This window comes from Fusarium fujikuroi, chromosome FFUJ_chr10 (genome assembly GCF_900079805.1).
Source record: "Fusarium fujikuroi IMI 58289 draft genome, chromosome FFUJ_chr10".
In the NCBI taxonomy this organism is placed as follows: Eukaryota; Fungi; Ascomycota; class Sordariomycetes; order Hypocreales; family Nectriaceae; genus Fusarium; species Fusarium fujikuroi.
In genome coordinates, this window is record NC_036631.1 from 551,484 (window position 1) to 575,730 (window position 24,247).

Genomic DNA, 24,247 nt, shown 5'->3' on the forward strand with positions numbered 1-24,247 from the left:
TGACTTGCCTCACCACCATCCAGATTTTGAGGCTGTGAACCGAGGCTCATCGACGCTGTTGTCAGTTTGAGGGAAAGTAATATGGAATCTCAATGCCAGCTTCAAGTTAACAACATTTTGTTCCGAGCCGAGGTTCATGGATATATTAATTCAACACCATCTTCAGTCTCGAACTCACCACCAGTTCAACTTTACCGAGGCCTACCCTCAGATAAATGAAGACAACTCTGTTTCATCACCACTTTGATCAGCGCCGGCAACAATAGTTATACTGGGTCATATCCTTCGGGAGCCTTAGCTCCGTTGTCACTAAAGTTTAGTCTCAGCTCCCACCTGACTGGTACCGAGGTCTATCACTTTTGAGGTAAGGTCACCCCAGCCTTCAGGTTCCAAGTGCCTCTCGCGGGATCATAATGGTGTGAACCCCGCAAAGTGAATCGAATGTGAACCAATTGAGCCAGTCTCACTTAGCTCAGCCATTATATCTCAATTCGCAACAATTACCATTCGCAGGTTAGTGAAATACAAGCTTAATTTGTTGTCTGAATCCATGGCAGCTCATGAACGAACGATTTCTTGATATAGAATAATAACATTTAATGATACAACCGAACGAGTTTCGAATACGGTCGCAAAACCTAAGCCTCGGAAAGAAATCAGAGTTGTCCAGTATTGTCCAGTACCTCCCTAAATTTAATCCCTCTACGGGCCGCGCTGGGTCATTAACTGCTGTACGCTTGAAGGCAGCCAAGATGAAAGCTCTATGTTGGCAGCTTCACAAGCCGAGGCATACGTCCTTTCCCAGTCATCCCCATCATCTGGCCATTCTTTGTCAAACCGCGCGACAACTACCTTTTTCAGGTGAGTAAATGCCTGGGCCGAGATATTGATTGACTGCACAACCTCGCCATGTACCAACGGATATGCGCTCCCCATTAGACCGAACTCCTTGATGGATCTTGGAAGCAAGTGGCAAAGCCTTTGTGTACGCAGACGATCCTGCTCCCATCGGCGATGCAGCATGCCGCTGTCGATGTACAGTGTCTCAAGGACCTTCATCATTGAGAGATCTTGGATCACTATTTCACCAGGGTCATTGAACTCAATACCGGGGTAGTCGAGTATGAGGTGTTTGAGCGTGTCTTTCCTCAGCATCAAGAAATCCTCCATCTTGTACGTGCGACCTGGTTGTTGACTCGCGTTATTAGAACGTTGCCAATCCTTTGGTGCACTAAACCGCAAGGTTTGTAGTTTTGGAAAGTCACGCATCATGCCCGTCATCTGACCGATGTGAATCATGCATGATCTCAGTGTAAGTTCGTTGACAGTATCGTGACGAAAGCTTGCCCTTAGCTTTTTGAAGTTGATCAGTTCGATTCTTTCCAGTCGAGGCGCTGCGTGCATCAAGTCAGCCAGACTGTCAGGGTGGTCTTCGATCTTAAAACCATCTCTAAAGGTTATAGTGAGTTCCTTCAGATTCGGAAGACATCCAGACGGGGTCTTCCAGAGTTGCCTGTCGGAATGGACATAAATCTCAAGCTTGTTAAGCATTGGTGTTAAAGAGATAACAGCAAGCATGAGGTGTTCAAAGTAATGGGTGAATAATCGCCACCTTCCTACGGAAAGGGGGGTTCCAGATTTAGACTCGTTATCATATTTAAGATACAGAGACATCATCACGTCCTCGTTCACATAGAGCTCCTTGGGAGTTTGACCAAGAGCTGGGGTTTTATGAATGGTGTTGATGAAACCCATGAAATCGTGCCCCACCAGTCGATGATACAAGTGCAGTTGGGAGATACGCCTGAGTTCCTGGCATGTCAGAGATAAGGCGAATAGACATTTTCTGTCATAAGCCGGGTTCGACCATTCGGAGCTTAAGAAGTATCGAGGAGAGGGGCTCTGGCTGCAGCAGGGACAGAAGTTCTGGCATATTATGTCGATCGTCTCTTCAGGCAAAGAGAGAAGATGGGTGAAAGGTGAGGTTGCCATGGTTGTTTGCTAATATGAAAAGGTGAGAAATGAAAGACGACGATAAATATGGGTTTGGATCTTTTATTATAATATTTGTGTTCTCTACCTTTATGCTATGGGTCTGAACTCTCTTTTAACCTCTTAACCTTATGGCACACTCTCTTTTAGTGGATGGTGAGTCATGAAAGTTCTGACAAATAGAGTTGAAAGAAAAAGGCTTCTGATGTTAATTGGGCATCTTTTCGGATTCCCGAAAAGCCTGAGGTTGATTCCACCTGGCTTGGGTATGCCGTCGCGACCCGTGAATCCTATTCGGTCTTTTGTTAATCTCACGGCTGGTCTTTGGCTTTCTATGGAGGTGTATCTTGTCTTGAGCTACCTTTACAGTTTTGTGAGGCATAAGTAAAATGTGTTTAATATTCCCACTCAACACAGGGTAAGCAACTGTGCCAGAATACTACGTCATCACTCAAACTTAACCAATCACTTGTGAGGCACAGGAAGACCAATCTTAAGAAGAAAAAACCTAATGTGTTAATTTTACCGAAACGCCGAGATCTATCTGACGAGTGGCAGAAGTTGAGGGCATCATCAATCAATCTACGGAGTATCAGTCAGCAGAAAAGTCTCCCGATCAATGATCTCTCTCCTCTCTCATGCATTTCTATTTCGAGATCCGGGTCATCTAAAACTCCGGCCGCCCGACGCCTCCCGTGTCGTTTTTGCACCAAAATCTCACTGCATAACCAGCCTCGCTCTCCTAACTAGGAGGGGGAATTTGGGGGCCGTCAATCTAAACCAGGGGCAGGGACAAAATCCTCCTCACCTCTCATCCATTGCTAGGCAAATACTGTATTTTTATTTCTGTCATTCAGGATGTAGTGAAACTCCGAGTGACCCCATCACATTAACCGAAGCGCTCTTACTGGCCTTCTCCCTTCAACGCTGATCCTTCGGCGCAGCCACGACGGTATTGGGTAGGATATTCTCTGCAAAAAGTAAAAAAAGAAATCGGATGACGAAATACCAATGATACCTTATTGCTGGAAGAAGGACACTTCTTCAGATTACAAATTCATTCTCTCTCTCTAAGCCCTCTTTGAATAACTAATCCTCCGAAGGATCCCATGGTCTCCATAAGGCTGGCCACAAAAGTTCGTAACCGAGCTTGTCGCGTGTCTTGCTTGACTAGAAATCCACGCGTTTGATTGGTAGGGCTGATCTGTCTGCCTTGGATACCTCCCAAATTTCTCCGCATCAGCCTTTGCTGGTGAGCCATTCACCATGGGCTGCTTTAGTCGCTTTTCGGGATGGAAGCTCACAGCCGTGTATCTCACCATTCTCGTGAGCACGCTCACGACGCTCCTCTTCGTCACGCTTTTCGTGTCGCTGTTTGGGCTGAAGCGTGACGACGGAGATGATGCGCTTACCAGTGGGAGGGACGCTGGCGATGCGCTGGGCCAGAGTGTTTTGTACAAGGGGAATTGCGATACAACTTCGAAAGCGAACTTGTGGATTCATTTGCTCATCAATATCGTGAGTACTGGCATTTTGGCGTCGTCCAACTTCTTCATGCAAGGTCTTGTTGCGCCGACGCGAGCTGAAGTCGACGCTGCGCATCGCTCGGGTCATTGGCTAGAGATTGGCGTTCAATCACTCAAGAACTTTCGTTTTCTGGGCTGGCGAAAAGTTCTCTTCTGGTCTCTATTCTCTATGAGCTCCGTTCCGCTTCATCTTGTCTTCAACGGTTGCGTGCTAGAGAGTAAAGGCACCAATGGCTTCACAGTCATGATCGGCTCCCAGGAACTCACCCAAGGAGGCTGGAAGGGACTTCCCTCAATCACAGCAGCCTACTTCGATAGATTGAACTACAGCGATCAATCACAGGGCGACGGTAACCCCGAGTCTCTGGAGAAGCTAAAGCCTATCAATGACTCTTTCGTGGTTAACTCGACGAGTGAAAACTGGGTTGAACTCGAGCTTTCCGAATGTATTCATCGATACAATAACCCCGAACAAGCCTTGACACATTGGCGACATTTAATGATGATAATCTACGACTATGATGACATATACCGAAACGAAACAGTTGGCTGGAAGCGAGCTGATGTGCTGATGAACACGACAAACACAACCGATCTCAATGTCATGAATCCTCTCTGGTCAGTGGACGCATTTACACGCACCGGAAGGACATCTGAGGCGAGCGGGAGTAACAATCAGTACATGTCAAACCCTGAACCCAGTTATCTGGTGTCTACTCTGCCAGATGGATATGGCAACACTGGACCATCCTCGCGCTCTTACATGAACGTCTACGGAATGTGGGATATGCAAGGTACGCGGAATGTTTTCGACCCCCAATCCGGTGCCATCATCACAGACCCAACAGTTTTCAAGTCCAAGTATCGTGTTATGCAGGTTGATCGGTGCTACTCGGAGAAGTACGAGGCGCCCTGTCGTTTAAGCATAGCGAACAGCCTCTTGCTCATTGTATGCATCATGTGTCTCTTCAAGACCGTTCTATGCCTTTTGGTTCTGAAGCTTCGTGTTTGGGGGGATGAGAATCCGCTCATGACGCCGGGAGATGCGATTGCGTCGTTTATTTCGAGGCCGGATGAGGAGACGAGGGGTATGTGTACTTTGACTATGGAGGATCTGAGAAGGACGGCGAAACCTACGCCGACTAGGTTGGGGGAGACGAATCAGAATTATAAGTGGCTGCAAGGACCGAGGCAGTGGCAGAACAACTCACCTCGCAGGTTTGGAAAGGCTGTTCCTCGAAACATCTGGGTGCTGTCATCTCTGCTCATTGGGTGTTCTCTCATCGTGGCTTCCGTCATGCTAAGCATCGCCATCCAGGGTCAAGCTCTGTAAGTCAATCTCCATCTATCAGTAATAAGTACGCATGAAAGGCCTAACCCCATCAACAGGAAAAACTCCAAATTCATGCACGCGCCGCAAAACGAAGATGTGAAGAACGACCAGCTAGCTCGACTTCCTCTCATCTCACTCACCATGGTTGCCAACACGCCGCAACTTATCCTCTCCATCTGCTACCTCGCGTACAACGGCCTCTTCACACGCATGCTAGCTGAGTTTGAGTGGTCAAAGTACAGTGTTGCGTTTCGTTCTCTGCGTGTCACGGAACCGCGCGGGTCACAGAACGCGACGTATCGTCTCCAGCTTCCTTATCGGTTCTCGATCCCTTTGATCATTATTAGTATCGGGCTTCACTGGGTCTACTCCAACTGCATTTACGTGAGCAATTACGAAGGTAAGATACTTACCCCAAATGGTTAGCTGTCCAGATTAGAGTGCTGACACACGATAGCATACGCCCCTGGATATCCGTATAGCAGAACCGTCACAGTCGGCCTTCAATTCTCATCCAAGGCTATCTTAGTCGGTCTCTTGGCATCGATCGGTGTCGCCATCACGCCACTCTTCCTCGCCTTTGTCAAACTACCAGGCGTGATGGTTATCGCAGGCGCAAACTCGGCAGTTATATCCGCAGCCTGCCACTACCCCTCTACAAAACTCAAATCCCTTAGCCGTGCAACGTCCAAGATGAGCATGAGGAGCAACGAGTACGACAGCATGAGCGCTCGACTGATAGGCGATGAAGAAGTAGAAGAACTCAGGGACGTGTCGAGGCGAAAGATCAAATGGGGAAGGATGTCGATGGGCAAGAGTGACGAGAGCTCAGTCGGACATCTCGGCTTCGGTACGGAGGAGCTTGATATCGAGAAGCCAGTAGAAGGAGAGTATTACAGTGGCGTGAAAGACGTCTATGACGAAGGATTGAGGAGAATGCGGGTGTTGTAATGATAACAGAAGTTCTGGACGGAATCCTTCTGATGGATTGTACTACTACGTTACGCGCTGGATAAAACCGGTGGCGAATGGCCTATTAGATAGATTCTTGTACATAAAATAATAATTTCCACGATCATCACTGGCTGCTTGCCCCCTCTCCCCAGAAATTAGTGGCTGCATTCCTTGTGACAGATTTGGAAGTATTAAAGGTCGTAACACGATGAATTGAGAAATGACCTTCCCCACGAACGTTAACCTAAGGCTATTCTTATCGTAGCATGGCGTCGTGATGGATAAGGGACCGGCAAACCGGCATCGGCGTCTAATAAGTCGCCCGCATCCAAAACAGAAGTTCCTCAGCTTCGATGGCGCACTAGAACACGTTGGTGTTGTATCGAGCAGCCGATCTAGCAACGGGACGCCGATAGCCGTATTTCCATATCTGTGCCACCTCTTGAGCGCGAGTGGCTTATCTTTCGCCTCTTACGTATGAGCCGTTGGACGTTAGCGGTTCTATTCCCGTGCAAGACCCGCGTCAGGACATGAGTAAAATCTCACGCTTTTTCATGATGTGACAACGTATCGTTTGCGAAATTACCAGATTAAGCATATGAAACCCCCCAGAATTGCTAATATCGACGATTAATACCATCGGCACTTGAACGTGTCTCCCGGCTAACTCGGCGATAGATGGCTTGATAGACCAGGGTCTGAAAATGGGACTGACTGCCCAATCCAGCGCGACCTCGGCTGATCTAGCCGGTCTTGGCAGGTCACCTCGCACCAATGCCGATTTACCAGGACCTTTTGTTGCTAACTCGCAGCCAAAGACGTGTGATCTTGCGGGGAAGGGGGGGGGGCCAGAGGCAAAAGGTGCTGTTAATAGGGGACATGTCACTGGCTTGCAATTCTTGGTTGATATCGAATGGGGCGAGTCGCAGTGTCGCATGTCTTGCAGTCGATATCAGATACGAAATGAGTCCGGGCTGTGCCAACCGAACCGCAAATAACTTCGGGAACAAGAGAGGAACTTTTGGCAGCTTGGGTCCTTTTGAAAAGTTCCTGTGCCATTGTGTTGGGTATTGCCGTCCTATCCAGTATGATAGCGTGCCGAAAACCCGGAATGCCTTTGATGGTCTAGCACGACTGTAGCATTGGCGATGATCATCTTGGTGTTTTAGATATCTGAGTACAAAACATGTTGCATCGCCCTGCCAAGAGCTTGGGTTTCATCGACATCCTTTCTTCTCCATGTTTATGTTTTAATTCCTTTGTTCAGCTACAATGAGTATCTCTGAGAAGGAGACCAAACCAGAGAGCCCTTCTTCCAAGGCGGATATCTATCCCGCTGATGAGAAGAGGGGTCTTCCTCAGGAGGACAAGAATGTTCATGACATTGAGATCATGTCGTCTGATAAGGTGAAGCAGCCGCTTGAGACTGCTGAGGATATCGTCACACATGTTATTCAGGTCGACGATGACCCTACCATGAACCCATGGACGATTCGCATGTTTGCCGTTGGTTAGTATACTACCTTACTTACTCTTAAGATGTAATGTGCTGATGAGTGATAGGTATTGGACTGTCGGCCTTTGGTGCTGTCCTCCAAGAAATCATGTACTTCAAGCCCCAAGTCGTCTACGTCTCCGTCATGTTCTTGACCGTCCTCGCTGAAACGCTCGGTACCGGTCTCGCGCACATCATCCCACGCTGGGGTCGCATCGGTCGTCTTCTCAACCCCGGCCCCTGGAACCGAAAGGAACATACCGCCGCTGTCCTTATGGCATCAGCCGCTTCAGTCTCAGCCTTGTCTACCGAGGCCTTGACTGTCCAGAAGCTCTGGTATGGCGGATACCCCTCCGTGGCAGCCGGTATCTTCGTCACTCTGTCGTCTCAGCTTATCGGATATGGTGTCGCTGGTATGATGAGAAGTGTTCTGTTGTACCCTACCAAGATGCTGTACCCTGCCAACCTTCCCATCACGACTGTCATGGAGACTCTGCATAAGCCCAAGTCAGAGACCAGGAAGAGATTCCAAGTCTTCTGGATTGTCTTTGTCGCCATCTTCTGCTGGGAGTGGTTCCCCGAGGTAAGTGCGCCGACGCAAGCTCACCAAGTCATGCTGACAATAGTAGTACATCTTCCCTCTCCTCTCCGCTGTCTCCGTCTTCTGCCTCGCCGACCGTCACAACCCCGTCTTCACAAACCTCTTCGGCGGCTCCCAAGGTAACGAGGGAATGGGCTTCTTGAGCATCTGCTTCGATTGGAACTACATCGCTGGCTTCGGCTCACCTCTCTGGATGCCCCTTCAGACACTCTTCAACAGTTATCTCGGCTACATTGGCGGTATCGCCCTGTCAATGGGTCTCTACTACGGAAACTACTGGCGCGCCAAGGACTTTCCCTTCATGGCACAGCTTCTCTACGATGGAGCTTCCAACACGACCACTCATATTCCTTACAACGAGACTTCCATCATGAACCCCGACTTCACTGTCAACAACGATCTCGTCGACCAGCAGGGCCTTCCTTACTTGACTGCTACCTACATCAACTATCTCATCACCTCCAACGCTGGTCTCACTGCCACAATTGTGCATATGCTTCTCTGGAACTATGCCGAGGTCAGCCTGGGATGGAACTGGATCACACTCGCCAAGTTGAAGCAGCTTCTCCGTCCTGAATCATACAAGTTCTGGAAGCAGACCGGTACTCGCTCCGAGGAAGAGAAGCAAAAGCTCCGCGACGACCCTACCATCGATCCTCATTACAAGCTGATGCTCGACTACGATGAGGTTCCCAACAGTTGGTACTTCGTTATCCTCCTCTGTAGCATCGTCATTGGATTGTCTTGCTTGTATGCCATGAAGTCGACTCTCCCGTGGTGGGGTTTTATCTTGGCCATCCTCTTCCTCATAGTCATAATGGTTTTCTTTGGAGCCCAATATGCCATCACTGGATTCGGTTTCAACCTCCAGCCCATCTTCCAGATGTTGGCTGGCTACATGTTCCCTGGTCGCCCTCTTGGTGAGTAGCCCCATCATCTGTACTGCCTTCTCGATACTGACCCTCTTAGCCAACATGTACTTCACTTCGTACACCTATAACGCTTTCAGCCAGGGAACCCTCCTCCTTCGTGACCTGAAGCTCGCCCAGCAGAACAAGCTCTCTCCCAAGGCCACTTTCACTACTCAGGTCATTGGCTGTGTCCTTGGTGCTCTTCTCAACTATGTCATGATGATCAGGTAAGAGTCTACGAACCATGGATTTTGACATTTGAAGCTAACTCGGTGTAGCATTGTTGACAACCAGGCTACCATCCTCATGTCAGCCGAAGGTACTAACGTCTGGAGTGGAGCGCAGGTGCAGCAGTTCAACACCCTGGCTATCGCCTGGTCCATCGCCCCCAAGATGTTCTCCATCGGTGCCCGCTACGAATGGGTCACCATCGCCTATCTCATCGGATTTGCTGCTCCTCTCCCCTTCTATTTCGCCCACAAGTTCTTCCCCCACATCCGAATCTTCTCGTACCTTAACATCCCCATCATTCTCTGGTACCTTGGTTACCTTTTCGTTGGACTCAACGCCTCGATCACCAGCTACTTCATCCTCGGTGCCTTCGGTCAGTTCTACCTCCGACGATACCGCCCTGAGTGGTTCGTGAAGTGGAACTACCTCATTTCTGCCGCTCTCGATGGTGGTACCCAGGTCATGGTTTTCATTGCGACTTTTGCTGTCTTCGGTGGCTCTGGAAAGTCGGTTCCCTTCCCAGCGTGGGCTGGGAACAAGGTTAATAACTATGACTACTGCGCCTTCAATGAGAACAGCTAAGTAGGGTTCGGGATTTAGTATACAGGGGCTGTAGAGCCTTCGATGTATAGAATAGGCAATACAAAATTCAATATCATAATCAGCTTTTCTACGTGGTATACATTGCCGTGTTTATTATCTACCTATTTGGCGAATCGTGATAACGCTATTTCCACGTGGATCTCCAGGACAGTAGCCTCTAGCTGTTGGCACCGAGACATGAGAAAACAAACCGTTCGAACAGCGCCATCACCAGAGCTTACTAGACTGACTGGACTGGTTCATACTGCCACATCACACTGACAATCGACTGATCCTTCTATGTAGCGGGTCGCACAGGCCTTTAGTCCCCCCGGGCCACACCAGACCAGACAATATAGTGGTTGATTATCTACCTTTGTGCTAATGCTGCTCATGACAAAGCGCTCCTCCATTCTCGTTCAAAGCTTGAAACCCGTAACAATACATAAGGGGGTAGTAAGAGTGGAAAGACAATGTGTCTTCATTTCCTATAATGATACTTATAGCTGCAGTCCTCCACTCAGACATAGATAACAAGATTGTCTCATATCAGGAAGCTAACATCCCCCCCTAAGACTTGTCGACAACCAACCAACCTGCCCTACCCGGCTCTGCAACATCATCACTTCGACGTCTGTCCTCGACCAACCATCCTGCTCTGCCTGGCTCTGCAGTGTCCTCAGCGCGAGCCTTAACTTATTAGCAATTGTGATGAATATCTATTGATCGATAGTGGATAACTACCTTGATAACGCCTGGGGAACGGCTTCCCAGTGGAGAACCTAAGACTTGGGCTGCGAAAGCAATAAGAGTAAGGCTGTTGGTGATTTTCATCTTGGGGATATCGGCGAAAGGTTCCAACGTTAACTGATAAGAAGTTTGGGTGGTGAAATTGTTGTAGCAAGACTGGATTATGATGTATGAAGTGCTGGAAATTGTTGGCTACTTATACTTCTCGCCAGCTGACCCAGTTTGATAGTTACGGGAGGTACAAGGAGCATATTCAAAGCCTACCGACACGATAACTCGCCAACCAATGCATCATATCTTTGCCGGGCGGCCGACCTCGCAGTTCCACTACGGTTAGTTGATTGAGATATGATACCTCCCTAGCAGAAGTTCTCAAAACGTGCCGCCGCTATGGAACAGGCGGATAGTTAGAGAAACAAAAGGACCTCCTAAGCGAGGTCATCTTATGGCAGTCAATCACCGGGCACTTATGAAGAAGGGTAAATCGATGCCCAAGAGACTGAAACGCAAGACAAGATTTCAACTGACCTTCCTAAAATGGATTAATCATTGATGTAGGCCATGCATGAGGTTGTAACGTCCTACAAAGCAATTGCTTTACAAAGCCTAGTAAGACAAAAATATAGAGTTTTGCACAGATATTTCCATAGAACATTTTGCACAAACCGTGCTTTCGCTTACCAAAGGACCAATTGACCTTGATAATGCTATATTATTAAAGCATCTCGATTCTGTGAAATATCGGCATAATGTATCCTTTTTTCGAGGCGTTTCCAGCTGACAGAGTTTCGGCTATTCGGCGTATTTTGTCAACCAACCAAGTAAGGCGCTATGTGAACATCCTCAACCAACATGCATATAACGGCTACACGGCCCATTGTGTCAACCAACATACATTCCTTACGGCTGTTCGGCTCGTACGCGAGCCACATTGTACTTAGGATAGTTGATAAATTCCGCATGGCATAACCGATCCTCCTTCGATTACCTGGACAATGAGCCCGTTCCCGAGATCTTTCTCAAGCTCAACTTCAAGTTGTCATCATGAGTCTGCCCGAAGTCGGTGACTGTGGCCTAGTTAATGATGCTTGCAGTAGCGAGGAAGAACTATTCTTACCCAAATTGAGCAATGGAATTCAAGCCAGAAAGAAACACGGAAGCATCTATTGCCTTCTCTATTTATGCATTCTTTTTATTATTTCTTTGTTGTGCTTGAGCACATATCTGGCCTTGTCTCTCAAGGAGTCGTATCACAGTAATGTTGTATTCAAAGATCACGTTTACTGTAAGTTTACACAATCCCGGGACCTCTTTATTGAGATGAAGTTTTGGAGAGGATTCTGAATACCGAGAAAACATTTGCAGCCCCCGTCGAGGAACTTGTGCACTACAAGAACTTAGTGTTTACCACCGGCTTCGGCTCTGAGAGAACGCCTTACCAGGGACCGCCTACCCCCGAGCGGGATGCTTTGTGGGATGACTTGTATCTGAATTGTGAGTCGAGTTTTGACTTCTCGTTATATCAATGTCAACTAACATGTTTCTTCCCCAAGTTGGAATCAGCCGAATTCCTCGCGACTCGGCTGCTAAGTTGATGAATAAGACACTTCCAATACCCGGCGAGCCAGGCCAATATGTCATTGAATTGAATGTTTTCCATCAACTACATTGCTTGGTAGGTGACACAAATGCATCGATGAGTTCGATGATACCCCCAATACGACGGAGCTCTGACACAGCCCAGAACATGATTCGCAAGAGACTTTATATCGAAGACGGCAAATACGATCCCAACCATAAATTAACTGGGATCGAACATCTCGAGCATTGTTATGATGCTTTACGACAGAGTCTTATGTGCTCTGCTGATATTACTCCACTTCCATGGGTCCGGAGTGACAAGGCACAAGAAGCGAAGGAGGTTGCTCGAGTCATGCATACCTGCCGTGACTTCGATATTCTAAGGAACTGGGCTAGAGAACACGCCGTGCATCATTTTGACAAGAAGACGCATGTACAGGATGATCTTAGTAACCATTAGCAACTGGAAATCACTTAATACACTTCATAAATCCGAGGTCTGGGCCTGCAATGTAAAAAGAGTTGAGAGACATCCTTTAAACCCCATAGTCCTAAATCAGTCAATGAGGGTCGGTAATTAGACCAACGCCTAGTCAGAAGTCATACACTTACTTGGCAATAAAGCTCATTGCCACTTTTGCTGTCTTTGGTGACTCTGAAAAGACGGTTGCCTCCAAACAAGGTGGAGAACTTTGACTGCTGTGCTTTCAATGCGAACAGTTAGATGAGGAGACTGGGGCAATGGCCAAGGAGAGGCCATATAATTGCAGTACCATATTTGTAGCATTTAAAAATACAGTAGTGAATAAAGGACTTTTATTTTTGAAATCTCTGGCCTCGTGTTACCGTGTTCACTGGTATAGTCCGATCCTAAGCCTGGAATTTGCTTGAATGATGTTTGCATCATGTAAGGTATCAGAATAAGCTCATAAAAGGGTATCCTAGATATATCCTAAACTTATACTAAGTTACCTAAGTCCTACTATCATTTAGGGTAGCGAACTGCAGTGAGGGACTGAATCAACGTACAGAACTCAGTTTCCTTGCACTATTACGCACGACCTACCCACCTTTTACTCACACCGAAAACTCGCATCTTGCGATATCTCCAAGATATCCGTACTTAACTTTAATGGATTGGCCACCACGCGCATCTTCATACAATATAATAAAAACCTAAAGATACCATTATCTTATAAATAAACATTATCTTTCAAACGCCCAAGAATCATGCTGGGGGCAAGAAGGAAGATTAAATGACAGCTAAAGCAGATGGCTAGAAGTCTGTCGAATGTACCGCGAAACTAAACTCCCACAAAGAAGAGTACGCCCTGGATATCAGCTTTGAAGAACTTGTTGGTCCCCAGGAGACTGAGGCTCCTGATACCTAAGTATATAAAGACGATTGTCCGACTTTGCCAAAATAGCAGACAGACGTGTTAAGTTCCACCTGGGCCATTTGGTCAGACGCAGAGGTAGTCAAGCTAGCACTAAGTCTGAGAAATTTGTTTACTAGTCTGCGCTGTATTTTGACGAAATAGAAGCCGCTGATCTTATGATCCATGCGATAGATTTGCCACAATCACTATATCCATTAGACCGCCAACCTTGCCGGATGCATATGTTATACTTTAGTATCTTAAGTAGCCCAGCAGACAGAAACTATTGCCACAAATTTAATGGTACAGACTTGAGACTCAATTAGAGAGACGATGTGAGAGAAATGTCGGTCTGAACTTTTGTATAGCTACTAATATAACATCTTCCCGATCTCCCAGACCACGAGCTATTACCAAAAGCTTACCATCCTTCGTCTGTTAACCCCTATGTACTGCTTTGTGGGCCTCAAGCACAGCCCATCTGTCACTGAATCCGATATCTAACTCACTCTTAATCGGACTCCTCATCAGATTACAAGTCATTCTCGTCAAGACTGAGGCCCATCTCCACCAGGCCTTGGTCCCAGACCAGCCTCCTTCGCAGTATGGCAGACCGAGTTTTCCATATCCGCTTCAAGCGCCTCTACTTCTATCTCTTGCCTTATGGGCAGGATCGACTCGGGACCGAAGTCGAGTCTTGGTAGCGGCGTTTGTGATTGCCGTAGTGACAGACGAAGATTCTCGCCTCTTGGCTACGCTCTGTGCCCTAAGAGTCTGGTTGTCTATCTCTTGATCTCGGCAAGCAAACAGCCGGTCTGTATGTTGCTTGATTAGGGCAGCTGTTTTCTGGTGAGCCTTTGGCAGGCTTAAAGCCGCGGTCTCGATGGCCCTGATTGATCGTCGGGCTGTATCGGTCTCTACGTTGAGGATCTCTTGGTTTGTGTTGTCGCGGACCTCTACCTGTGAGAGGATAGGGGCCTTAAGCAATCTCAAGTCGAGGCTAAAGTCTTCTGACTTTGCCCATCGGTAGAGAACATTGCGGCGAGCCTTGGAGATAAGCGGGAAGATCTCTTCCGTGACCTCCTTCTCGATGGTCTGCCCAACAAGATCCTTTGTGCTCTCAGGGTCCATCAGTTTATCCAGCCAATGGGCATTTCGTCGGTCCCATTCTTTTGCTGTAATTAACTTTGTAATCGGCGCAGATGGGAAAGTCGGTCGGAAAGGATATGGCTGCATGAAATCGGTTGGTGCTTGTTGGACGTTGATGACGTTTGCTGGGTCTGGCTCGGGAACGGCTTCGGGGAGCTTCTTGTGCGTTTTGGTCTGTGCCTTGCTAGGCTTGAGGACAGGCAGATCAACTGGCAGTGGCTCCTGTTCGCCTCTTCGTCCAAGCATGAGGAGCTGGCCTCGTGATCCCTTGTCCCAAGAGATCGTTTCGCCCAGCTCGATTGCCGACCGCAAGTGGCTAAAGACATGGAAGTCACTGATGATGGTGATTCCCCGTCCATTTGGCTCCGCATAGGCCTCGGGTCTCAAGTCGATTGCCGCAATCAGGCAGAGGATTAAGTCGGGCGCCATCGTCAGGATGTAGTGAGGGTACCGCGCACTTGCAGCGCGAAGGAGATCTGCCTCTGTGTTGATACGCTTCTGCGCTCCCCAGGCAGAGAATACATTCGCCTGAAAGAAGTTTGTGCTGCTGATGTACTTGACAGCCATTTTGAGTACGACTGGGTATTTGTCTGAACTAAGGCCGACTGTTTGAAAAGCGTAGTGTATCATGAGCTTGAAGGCTCTGAGTGGCACTTCCTTCTTCGATGTGCCTTCCTGAAGTTCGGTCTTCTGCTTGACCGATGTCTTTGTCGCTGTGTTATGATTTGGCTTTAGACCTTTGCTGATGATACGGTCCGTATCCCCGACGTGGATATGAGCGGGCACCTCCCCATCCTTCATCATCCCAGCTTCGTCTTCACCTAATTCCTCTTCGAGCTCATCTGTAGGAAGGCTGATTTTGCTGGAACTCGTCGCTTTGAGTTTTCCATCGGTTGTTCTTTTCTGAGGTCTTGGTAGGTGCCTCTCGTCGTCGGTCAGTTGTTCCTCATTATCCAAGTACTCAGATTCGTCGCTGAATGCGTCGCTCTGTGAGTCGTTATCGGAAGTGATTTCAATTAGTTCGGACCGACTTCTCTTGACGGTATCGGTCTTGAGGTGCTTGGAATTGCCCCCCAGCCTTGTAGGTTGCGTCTTCGTCGACTGTGTAGAGTTTGTCAGACCCAGGGGGGCTGAACTGTTGAGCGTTTCGTTTCTTGATCTGTACTAGAGCCAAAAGCTCCGGTCGGCTTGGGACTTTTTAAAGAAGAGCAATGGGATAAAGAAGGATTGCGAGACACTGAGGGAAGAGCAGACTTGTCGTCGGGGCGGAAGATTGTGAAAGGCAGTTGCTTGGGTTGTATCAGGCTCGAGGTTCAGTGGTTCAGTGGTTCAGTCTGTTGTGGGAGGTCCTGTTCTTTGTCTGGTTGGTTAGCAAAGACAGATTCTCATTGAAGGGAGTACCAGTATGTTATACCTTCTGTTGAGTTGTTTATCGGCGAAGCTGGACTGTTGTTGTTGGTATTGTTTGGGCCCGTATGTGTGGGCGCTGGGGTCCCGCTGCTTGGCTCCGAGGTCTGATCTTGCTGCTGCGATCCAGCCGTCGCACCGATGCCGCAGAACTTCAAAAAGTCAGTCAACTGTTTCGTCTTGGTCTGTAGAGTATGCATAAGAAGTCTTACTATATTGTAGTAAGCTGCGCGTGGTGGGCGACCGATCAAAGTCACGTACTGATGTGTTGTAGATGTTGCAAGAGGCGGGTTTTTGGTGTTGAGAGAAAGTGGGTCACTGGATTCGATCTAGCAGCAACCAGAACAACATCTTGTGAATTACCGTCTGTTCTCGCGCCGCTCTGCCTTGCCGATAGAATTCAACTCGACTTAGCCGCAGAATTTGACAGAAGTGCCATAAGACATCGGCAGGCAGGACAAAGATCAATATTTGCTAACCACCTGCCACAGCTCTTTGCAGTGGCAAAGACAGATCTCAGCATAGCTTTGCGAGCACCAGCATCTTCCACAACGCCGCAAGTCAGATCAGCTAAGCATCGGTACTATCCTCCCAGTATCCATACATCAGTCGGGACAAGTCTTGACTCATAGCACAGACGACATTGAGACGATCCCGTTCACTATTAACTTTCTGAAGAACATGCAGCTGCCAATTAGACTGGCCAAAATCGCAGATTACTACCGATAGTATCGGTCCATCGACATTACAAGCCAAGAGATAGATCAGGAAACTCTAGACCTACGCCAGACAAAACTAATTGCAGAATGCCGTCGCTTGACATACATCCGTTGCAAGATGCCTCCATCAAGCAAGAGGCAAATGGATCTGATCCTCAGCCTTGATCAGCTCAACTACTTCAAGGAAGAATGGATCTCTGGCAAAGCACATCTTGGAGGCTGTGAAAAAAATACTACAGCGCCGCTATCGCACCGAAGTAACTGTCAAGAACCCACGATGGAAGACAGGTGGAGGGACGGACTTATGATGAGTTTAGGACAACTTTAGGATAACTTTTGAAAAGTTGTAGGAGTATTATGATAACTTATTTAAGTTTAGAAGACGGAAAGATCCACTTTCTATTCAAGTCGCCTGATCACAGATGCACCACCGAACGCAGAATCAGCTCATGTACTTGTAATTGAAGTCGACATCAATATACGAGACTATATACAACACAACTATATATATACCAGAAAAGACACAGCCATCATCTCAATCTCCGACTCATCATTCGTCATTCATTCATCCACTCATCGTTCTGCCACTGAGATCTTCCCTTAACATCCGGATGGGAGAGCGAAGCTCTCAGTTCGGCTGGAAGCACTGTACTTGGCACCAGTTCCAAGACCACGCTTGGCAAAGCCCTTCCAGATCTCGCACTTGTTAGCTCCCTTAGTAAGAGCGGTATCGGCGTCGATGATGGCGTCGCGGGCCTGAACCATGTTGGGGTTGCAGGGTTGCCTATCAAAAGTGTTAGCAAAATATCCTATCTTAGAGGTCTAGGGAATACTTACAGACTCATTCCGTCCACTACAAGCTTCATGATTAAATATCTACCGTCGGTAGGAACGCCGTTGCTGAATTTGGGCTCATCCGAATCACTGTTCCCGTGCTTGTCGATGAGGTTCCACATAACCTCATACAGGACAGTAGCCCAGTAGGTACCAATAGCATGGACTCCACTGAGACTGTTGACACTCTTGTAAGTGTAGGGGTTAGTGGTAAGGCTGGTGCTGTAGGGATAAGCGCGGATGCCGGCTGCGTTGTTGTAGACCCAGTCACCCATGACCTTGTTGCTAGAGCGGGAATCCTTGGATGTGGTGTGGATAGCAGTAGCCATAAAGTCACCCCAGCCTTCACCCATACCACCAGACTCACCACCGGGAAGACAGCCTGAGTTAGCAGGGCCACCAGTGAGACGGTTGGAGAGACCGTGAGTGTACTCGTGGATGACAACACCAGCGTCGAAACTGCAGTCGCGCTGGGGTGTGCTGTAGGTCCAGAGGTACATTCGCATGCGACCGGGCTGACCGTCAGCAGGAGTAGCGAAGTTGGCGTTGTTGGTACCACTTCCGTCCTGGGCGTTGAGGATAACAAAATCGTTTCCTACACCACCCTGACCATTGTTGTTGGTCTGGAAGTTACCAGCCTTCTCGGTAAAGCCAAGAAGGTAAAGAAGATCGTGGTACTTGTTGGCAGTGTAGAAAAGCTGGGCGATGGAAGCATCGCGGTAGGTGGTGGGTGTAGTGGTGCTGGTGGAGTAGTCATACTCGAACTTCAGCGAAGAACTATCAGGACGGTAGTTGTTCAAGTAGGTAGAGCCTCCGCTGGGATTAACTTGGGCAATTCCGTTGTTTCCGCGAGTGGTGGTGTAGTTGTTTGAGCCGTCGCTGAGCCAGGTGAACTTGGAGGCCTCGAGGTTCCACGGGTTTGTAACAGTGGTTCGAGATCCCTTGGAAGGATCGTTAACACCCCAAGGACTATGATAAAATGGTCAGCTCCTTTCCAATCATAAATTAACCGAAATACATACTAGACCTTGTATGTAGCCTCGTTGACGTAGTCAACAACACCGACAACCTCATCAGTCTTGGCAGCGTTGACATAAGTCAACAGCCAGTTATCAACGATATCAGTCTCAACTCTCCAAGTGAGCTTGAGCTCTTTGTTCTCATCAACAAGGTAGGTGAGCTTAGCCTCAGGCTTGCTGACGGTACCCTTGGTACCGGTGAAGGTGTAGTGGTTCTTGCTCTTCTTCTCAGCCTTAGCCTTCTCAGCCTCAACAGGGAGAGAAAGCACATCGACTGTGTCCTTCAGAGCGTCGACTGGGTCCTTCTCATCACGCTTGGTGAGAGGTCCAGGAAGCTTGCCATCGTAGAAGCTGTTTCCGTAGGAGAAGACCTCTCCATCAGCGCCAATCTGTATCCGTGTCAGCACATCCACAAATCCCGGAAACCTTGAGAATACCCACGTTGACGTTGAAATCAGCATTATCGATATCAATACCATTAACCGTCTGGCGGAAATTCACATGCCCAATTCCGTTGGAACCAATGTAGTGATCATTGACCATGCGGAAAGTAGCCTTGGGGAACGTCGACTTGACCAAGTCCTTGGCAGTCTCGGTATAGTCAGCTCGCTTGGTGATGAGCTTGGCACTGACATCATCAGGAACCTCGTCCTGAGGAACGTACTCGGCCATAGGAGGAAGCTTGAAAGCTTCCAGGTCGAGGCCACGCTTGCTCAGTGGTGAAGGGTTAGGAGCCCTTCTGCTGGGGTGAGCACCAGCGAGGCTGGAGAGGCCGATGAGGAGGAGAGAGTCAGAGAAACGCATCTTGATGAGTTGCACTGCAGTGAAGTGCTGAATTGATGATGATGTTAGGGAACTTCAAATAGTCATGTTCGAAGGATCTATTATATACTTCTACAGTCTTCAATACTATGCTTCCAGTCATCCAAGCTTCTATCCAACTTCCCAACTCAACTGGGACTTTTGTATATCTTGGCCTAGAATATCTAGAAGCTCATAACTATCCACTGCCCTATTCAGGGATATAAGCGCTGCAAGAAGGGTCTTTTGTCCAGGCACTATCTCGCAAGCACTACAGTCATGCGACATTGCTATCTGGGGTCACTTGTTCCTGGCCATCAGTCCCGCTAAAGGTTAGCACGTCATATCGCAAAATCTCGGCGGCAGCGAGATAGGAAGGTCTTCTCGGACAAACAACAGCCGAGGGAATAAACGGCTCGGGACGAACCATCGTAGATTTGCACTTTGGGGAAAGGGTGCGGAGTGAATAGCCTGATTCGTACGTATGCGCCGAGGACTAGCAACTAGTCGCCATTGCAAGCTTAAGAGTAAGGTTAAGCATGATAAACCTTCTTAGCACATCGTCGGAGCATTTAGGACGCTAGAAATGAAGTGGTGCAGTCGTAGATATGATCACACTAGCATAGGGAATGAATGGGCTGCGCACGGCAGACACTATCTAGCCTCTCAACACCACTATCCAAGCAATCATACCCCAAAAGGAAGTCCATAGTCCAGACCACTACACCGCAATATACTCTGATCTGCAAGATAAAGACGCCAGACTATTTCTGCACTCTGCAAGCGCCTTGACGGCCCCTGCGTCTTCTTGGCAAAGGTTCTTTTTGACGAACGACATCCGTGTGATCTACCACGACATCCCTGCACATCTGGGGACCTTCCATGTTGGGCCATGTCTCCCGGCAATACCACCCTCAACGCGGAGACGGTGGACCAATCAATTATCACTCCGCTGTTTATGACTTGCAGGAGAGATGATTGTTATCAGTGGTAAAGAGGGGTAGTCGGGGACCTGCGAGATTTATTAAGGCTCGCTCGGTATGTGAACTGCCTTTTACATGCTGTGCTATGATGTTCTGATTGATATCATGCCGCTTTTTATATGGAAGGTAGTATTGCTTGTTAAGTGAATGCATCACGCGTCTATTTGCGAGTCAGTGACACGATGTTGTATCTTGCAGATACGAAGCGGCCTCATTATCAGCCTTGCTTGGTACCATGACGATAGGGGCCCAACAATGTCGTCGCCTCTCTCTTTCATGCATACGAGTCTTGGGCACTGATGAGTTTTCATTGAGGCCATCATACGAGAGACAAGAGCCCTAGGTTTCTTGATAAAAACTTGTTGAGTATCTCCTCACCCGAGCCACCGTCGGATGACACGAGGGACAGCTCCAAGTGACCTGCCAATCTTGTCAAGCTTCGAGACTGCTACTAGCCAAGGCTTCCCCACGCCTTGGCTTTTCAGGTCAGAATGATCTGTGGGTTTGTATTACCCAGTAGTGACTCGGCATAGATCAATGTATTATTGAAGGATGTGTCAAGTGCACAGGGTAGTCTACAATGGAGTAGCAGATGACTATTCAAATCACATGTGAGAACTTCATCCTGTATGTTGATTCCATGTCATGATATCATATTTTCAGCTTGCAACTTTGATATCACAAACGCTGTCAGGGTTATTCTCCGGTTCGCTGAGGAACGCTCTAACTAATGGTATCACGAAAGCATGATTCCATAGTCATCATAATCTCTTCTTTGTTACTGGAAACAGTTTGATCCAGTATTATACACTACGCGCATGACATGTTGTTGACCCTTTCATCTCAAAGTGTAGACTAAGTCTACATAACCTATAGCGGACCTAAGTAGAGTCTGTCTTCTGCACATTGGTATCATCGCAGCCACAAAGGATGAGGACATCCTGTTTTGAAAGGTGTAGAAGGGCTAGCAAGATGGAATTCAAATGCCTGGTCCGATATGAAATTCTTCAGTTCTCAAAGAACGCATGTCTGACGAATCGCAAAATCTAGATCTGGCTATAGTTGGCCCAAGACGTGGCAAAACAATTGCTGCCTCAAACGCCTCAACCTTGCAAGAACATAAAACACAGCCGGACATGTTTCAAGACTTTTCGCGAATTCCAATTTCCTCATGTTAAAATAAAACACTCCGTCATATGGAGGGAACCTCAATGGTTGATTGGCTTCAGTTGCCATCGGCCAAATTGGCCATTGCGGCCCCACTTTCGAGCCGGCGAATTTGGACGTGAGAAACTAGCCATGATCCATCTTGACGACTCCATGAGAAGCGTCCAGGAACGCTAGTAAAATATGGAACTCCCAGGCCAATTTGGCCGCAAAATGCAAATTGACAGAGTATGTCAAAGGAAGGATGGTTGTTGTTTTTAGAAAATTGCCTATATAAAGACTTCATCGTCGAACTCTTGACTAAAGTCATCAACAACCACCAATATACAAACCCTTCATACATTCCATTTTGCCTATCATGTCTCGAACTCTTGCTCTTGTCACTGGTTCAACTCAAGGCATTGGCCTTGCAGTTGCCAAAGAACTCGCCATCAAGCATAACTACCATGTCCTTCTTGGCGTTCGCAACACCAAAGCCGGCGAAGAAATCGCCTCTGATCTCCAAAAGGGCGGCCATCAAGCTTCAGTTGTAGAGCTTGACCTAAACTCTCCTGAGTCCATCGAAAAGGCAGTCAAGCATATTGAAGAAAAATACGGATATCTCGATGTTCTCATCAACAACGCTGCTGTTTTGCTCGATTTTTACAAGGACCTTTCAACCTGGGATCTCTTCTCCAAGACATTCACAACGAATGTCGTAGGAACAGGCTGTCTTACTCAAAGCATTCTCCCACTTATTCGCAAAGCAAAGAATGCTCCACCGCGCATCGTGTTTGTCTCGAGCGTCATGGGTAGTCTCACCAAGGCCACTGATGAAACGACAATCTATTACAACATTGACTACAAAGCGTACGACGCGAGCAAGGCGGCTGTTAATATGCTGATGCTTAACTTTGCTCGGGAGTTGCGTGATGTGGGTGGAAAGGTCAATTGTGTTTGTCCAGGGTTGGTGAAGACGGGCTTGTCGGGTTATCATGAGTGGGGAACGACTCCTGAAGTTGGCGCTGAGAGGGTCGTTGACATGGCGACAATTGGGGAGGATGGGCCCACCAGGACCTTCAGTGATCGTAGCGGAGAGCTTCCTCTATAGATGGAAACTGTATCATATCATGGTAGTTTGGTGTTTCGCTAGATCCTGCAATTACGAGCGGGATTAGACCCCCTCTGTGGGTCTTAGCCGTAAGATTTTAGCCTTAAATCCGAAAACTTATTTTTGCTTACCAACCTGCACTTGTATTGCCTCACATCACTTCCAGTCGCGAAAACTCGTCTCAATCACAATGGAAATTTTGACAGACTCTCTGTTCTTTCAAACGTGCCACTTATGTGACAAGGCTTTCACTCAGGGTATGTTTGTCCCAAGCATGCCTGCCAGCCGCTGACCTTTGTCAGAGCATCCGTACAAGCGTCACGTCAATTATTGCCGCCGCGCCCAGACTCAACGCAAAGGACGCCCAAAGTCTTGCACTTCCTGTAGAATAGCCAAGACGAAATGCGACTTTGTTCAGCCATGTTCGAGATGCACGACGAAGGATCTGCGATGCACGTTTGGTCGACCAGTTCGCAACGGACCTGCGACATCAATTGAGCATTGCCAAGATCTCAATGCTCGACCAAATAATGAGCTGGAGGCCCTTAATGGATTCTTTCCATATGAAACTCCGAGTATTTCCCTTGAGCTGGACGACTTCGCAAGCGATTTCGTTTCGTCGCTGACCACTATATCAACCGATCCCTCTGGTCTCATGCCGGCTTCTCTGGAAATGTTTCCGTCCAGCTTCACAAACGATATGCAAATTCGCGTACCTCCGAGATCGCTCAGCTCCAAGGGAGATCTAACGCGCGTATCTAATCGTCTTTCAAGCATGCAGCACGCGTCGAGAGTCATCATGCAGATGCTCTACGCATATCCGCAGATGATGCTCCGGCGGCAAACGTTCCCGCCGTTTATTCACCCCCACTGGCATTTAAAAACTCTCCCTGAGACATTGGGGAATTGTATGAGCCTTTGTCAGCTGTTTGCCGCCCGAACGCCAGAAACACAGTCGTTCTTGTGGAGGATGGTCGCTTCTGAGGAGGAGCGCTTTCGGGAAAAGGTAAACATGACGAGCTTTTTCAAGTTACATCGGCTAATACGAAGCAGCTACATACGTTCTCTCCTCATGAAGTACATCTGTGTCTGGAGGCTATGATCATTTACATGATGATGTCGATGAGCGAACTTGATTCAGAAAGCAAGGAGCGAACTACTAAGCTCTTCGAAACAGCTGAGGTCAGTGTTGTCAAGCTTCACATTAACATTGAGCTAACTCCGTATTAGCTGATCGGCTCCCGATTTCTTGATCATACCGGTAGCTACTCGACCACTGAAATAGCCGAGCCAAGTTCAACATGGGAAGACTGGATCTTCGCAGAATCGCGCCGCCGAATGTCATGTCTCTGGCTGATCATAGGCTGTGTAATCACCATTGAGAATGGGAAGAAATGCAGCATCTGCAGCGACATGTGCAGTCTTCCTCTCCCATCGAGTAAACTATTGTGGGAAGCGAGAAGTTTTGAGGAATGGCAGACGGAGAAGGCTTTCTTTGATATGAGCTGTCCTATGATTACGTTGGGTGAGCTCGTTGAAGCGAAGACAAACGCAGGAAACCCGGTTGGAGCGCAGAGGCTGCAGAGTTGGGAGATGGGGAGCGATAAGATGGCTGCCATGTTGAACATTGCTGTTGAGTTTGTATGGGGCACCGTTTTATAACGCATGAGTATGAGAACGGGCATCTGATACTGTACTGCAGTTAGCAGGGGGGACCCACTGAGGAGACCGTTATATTGGCGT

At 48.1% G+C, this 24,247-nt stretch overlaps 8 protein-coding genes; 5 read left to right on the forward strand and 3 right to left on the reverse strand.

Moving 5' to 3' along the window:
• Positions 1-702: 702 nt before the first annotated feature.
• FFUJ_10429 (uncharacterized protein) lies at positions 703-1,992 on the reverse strand (the record flags this gene model as incomplete). Its single annotated transcript, XM_023569213.1, has 1 exon — positions 703-1,992. The coding sequence occupies one exon, from the start codon at positions 1,990-1,992 to the stop codon at positions 703-705; it is 1,290 nt and encodes a 429-aa protein (XP_023436459.1).
• A 1,266-nt stretch (positions 1,993-3,258) lies between these two features.
• FFUJ_10430 (uncharacterized protein) lies at positions 3,259-5,802 on the forward strand (the record flags this gene model as incomplete). XM_023569214.1 has 3 exons in its annotated part: positions 3,259-4,847; positions 4,908-5,251; positions 5,309-5,802. The coding sequence occupies 3 exons, from the start codon at positions 3,259-3,261 to the stop codon at positions 5,800-5,802; spliced, it is 2,427 nt and encodes an 808-aa protein (XP_023436460.1).
• A 1,275-nt stretch (positions 5,803-7,077) lies between these two features.
• Positions 7,078-9,625, forward strand: FFUJ_10431 (related to peptide transporter; the record flags this gene model as incomplete). XM_023569215.1 has 5 exons in its annotated part: positions 7,078-7,315; positions 7,369-7,883; positions 7,930-8,821; positions 8,871-9,039; positions 9,091-9,625. The coding sequence occupies 5 exons, from the start codon at positions 7,078-7,080 to the stop codon at positions 9,623-9,625; spliced, it is 2,349 nt and encodes a 782-aa protein (XP_023436461.1).
• Positions 9,626-11,419: 1,794 nt separating this feature from the next.
• FFUJ_10432 (uncharacterized protein) lies at positions 11,420-12,416 on the forward strand (the record flags this gene model as incomplete). XM_023569216.1 has 4 exons in its annotated part: positions 11,420-11,660; positions 11,741-11,869; positions 11,929-12,050; positions 12,120-12,416. The coding sequence occupies 4 exons, from the start codon at positions 11,420-11,422 to the stop codon at positions 12,414-12,416; spliced, it is 789 nt and encodes a 262-aa protein (XP_023436462.1).
• A 1,552-nt stretch (positions 12,417-13,968) lies between these two features.
• On the reverse strand, positions 13,969-16,091 carry FFUJ_10433 (uncharacterized protein; the record flags this gene model as incomplete). XM_023569217.1 has 3 exons in its annotated part: positions 13,969-15,471; positions 15,512-15,585; positions 15,899-16,091. The coding sequence occupies 3 exons, from the start codon at positions 16,089-16,091 to the stop codon at positions 13,969-13,971; spliced, it is 1,770 nt and encodes a 589-aa protein (XP_023436463.1).
• A 1,119-nt stretch (positions 16,092-17,210) lies between these two features.
• FFUJ_10434 (probable extracellular elastinolytic metalloproteinase precursor) lies at positions 17,211-19,267 on the reverse strand (the record flags this gene model as incomplete). XM_023569218.1 has 4 exons in its annotated part: positions 17,211-17,394; positions 17,448-18,413; positions 18,467-18,852; positions 18,905-19,267. The coding sequence occupies 4 exons, from the start codon at positions 19,265-19,267 to the stop codon at positions 17,211-17,213; spliced, it is 1,899 nt and encodes a 632-aa protein (XP_023436464.1).
• Positions 19,268-21,772: 2,505 nt separating this feature from the next.
• FFUJ_10435 (probable short chain dehydrogenase family protein) lies at positions 21,773-22,504 on the forward strand (the record flags this gene model as incomplete). Its single annotated transcript, XM_023569220.1, has 1 exon — positions 21,773-22,504. One exon carries the CDS (start codon positions 21,773-21,775, stop codon positions 22,502-22,504), a length of 732 nt encoding a protein of 243 aa, XP_023436465.1.
• Positions 22,505-22,694: 190 nt separating this feature from the next.
• FFUJ_10436 (uncharacterized protein) lies at positions 22,695-24,166 on the forward strand (the record flags this gene model as incomplete). XM_023569221.1 has 4 exons in its annotated part: positions 22,695-22,761; positions 22,807-23,510; positions 23,558-23,686; positions 23,735-24,166. 4 exons carry the CDS (start codon positions 22,695-22,697, stop codon positions 24,164-24,166), a joined length of 1,332 nt encoding a protein of 443 aa, XP_023436466.1.
• Positions 24,167-24,247: the final 81 nt, after the last annotated feature.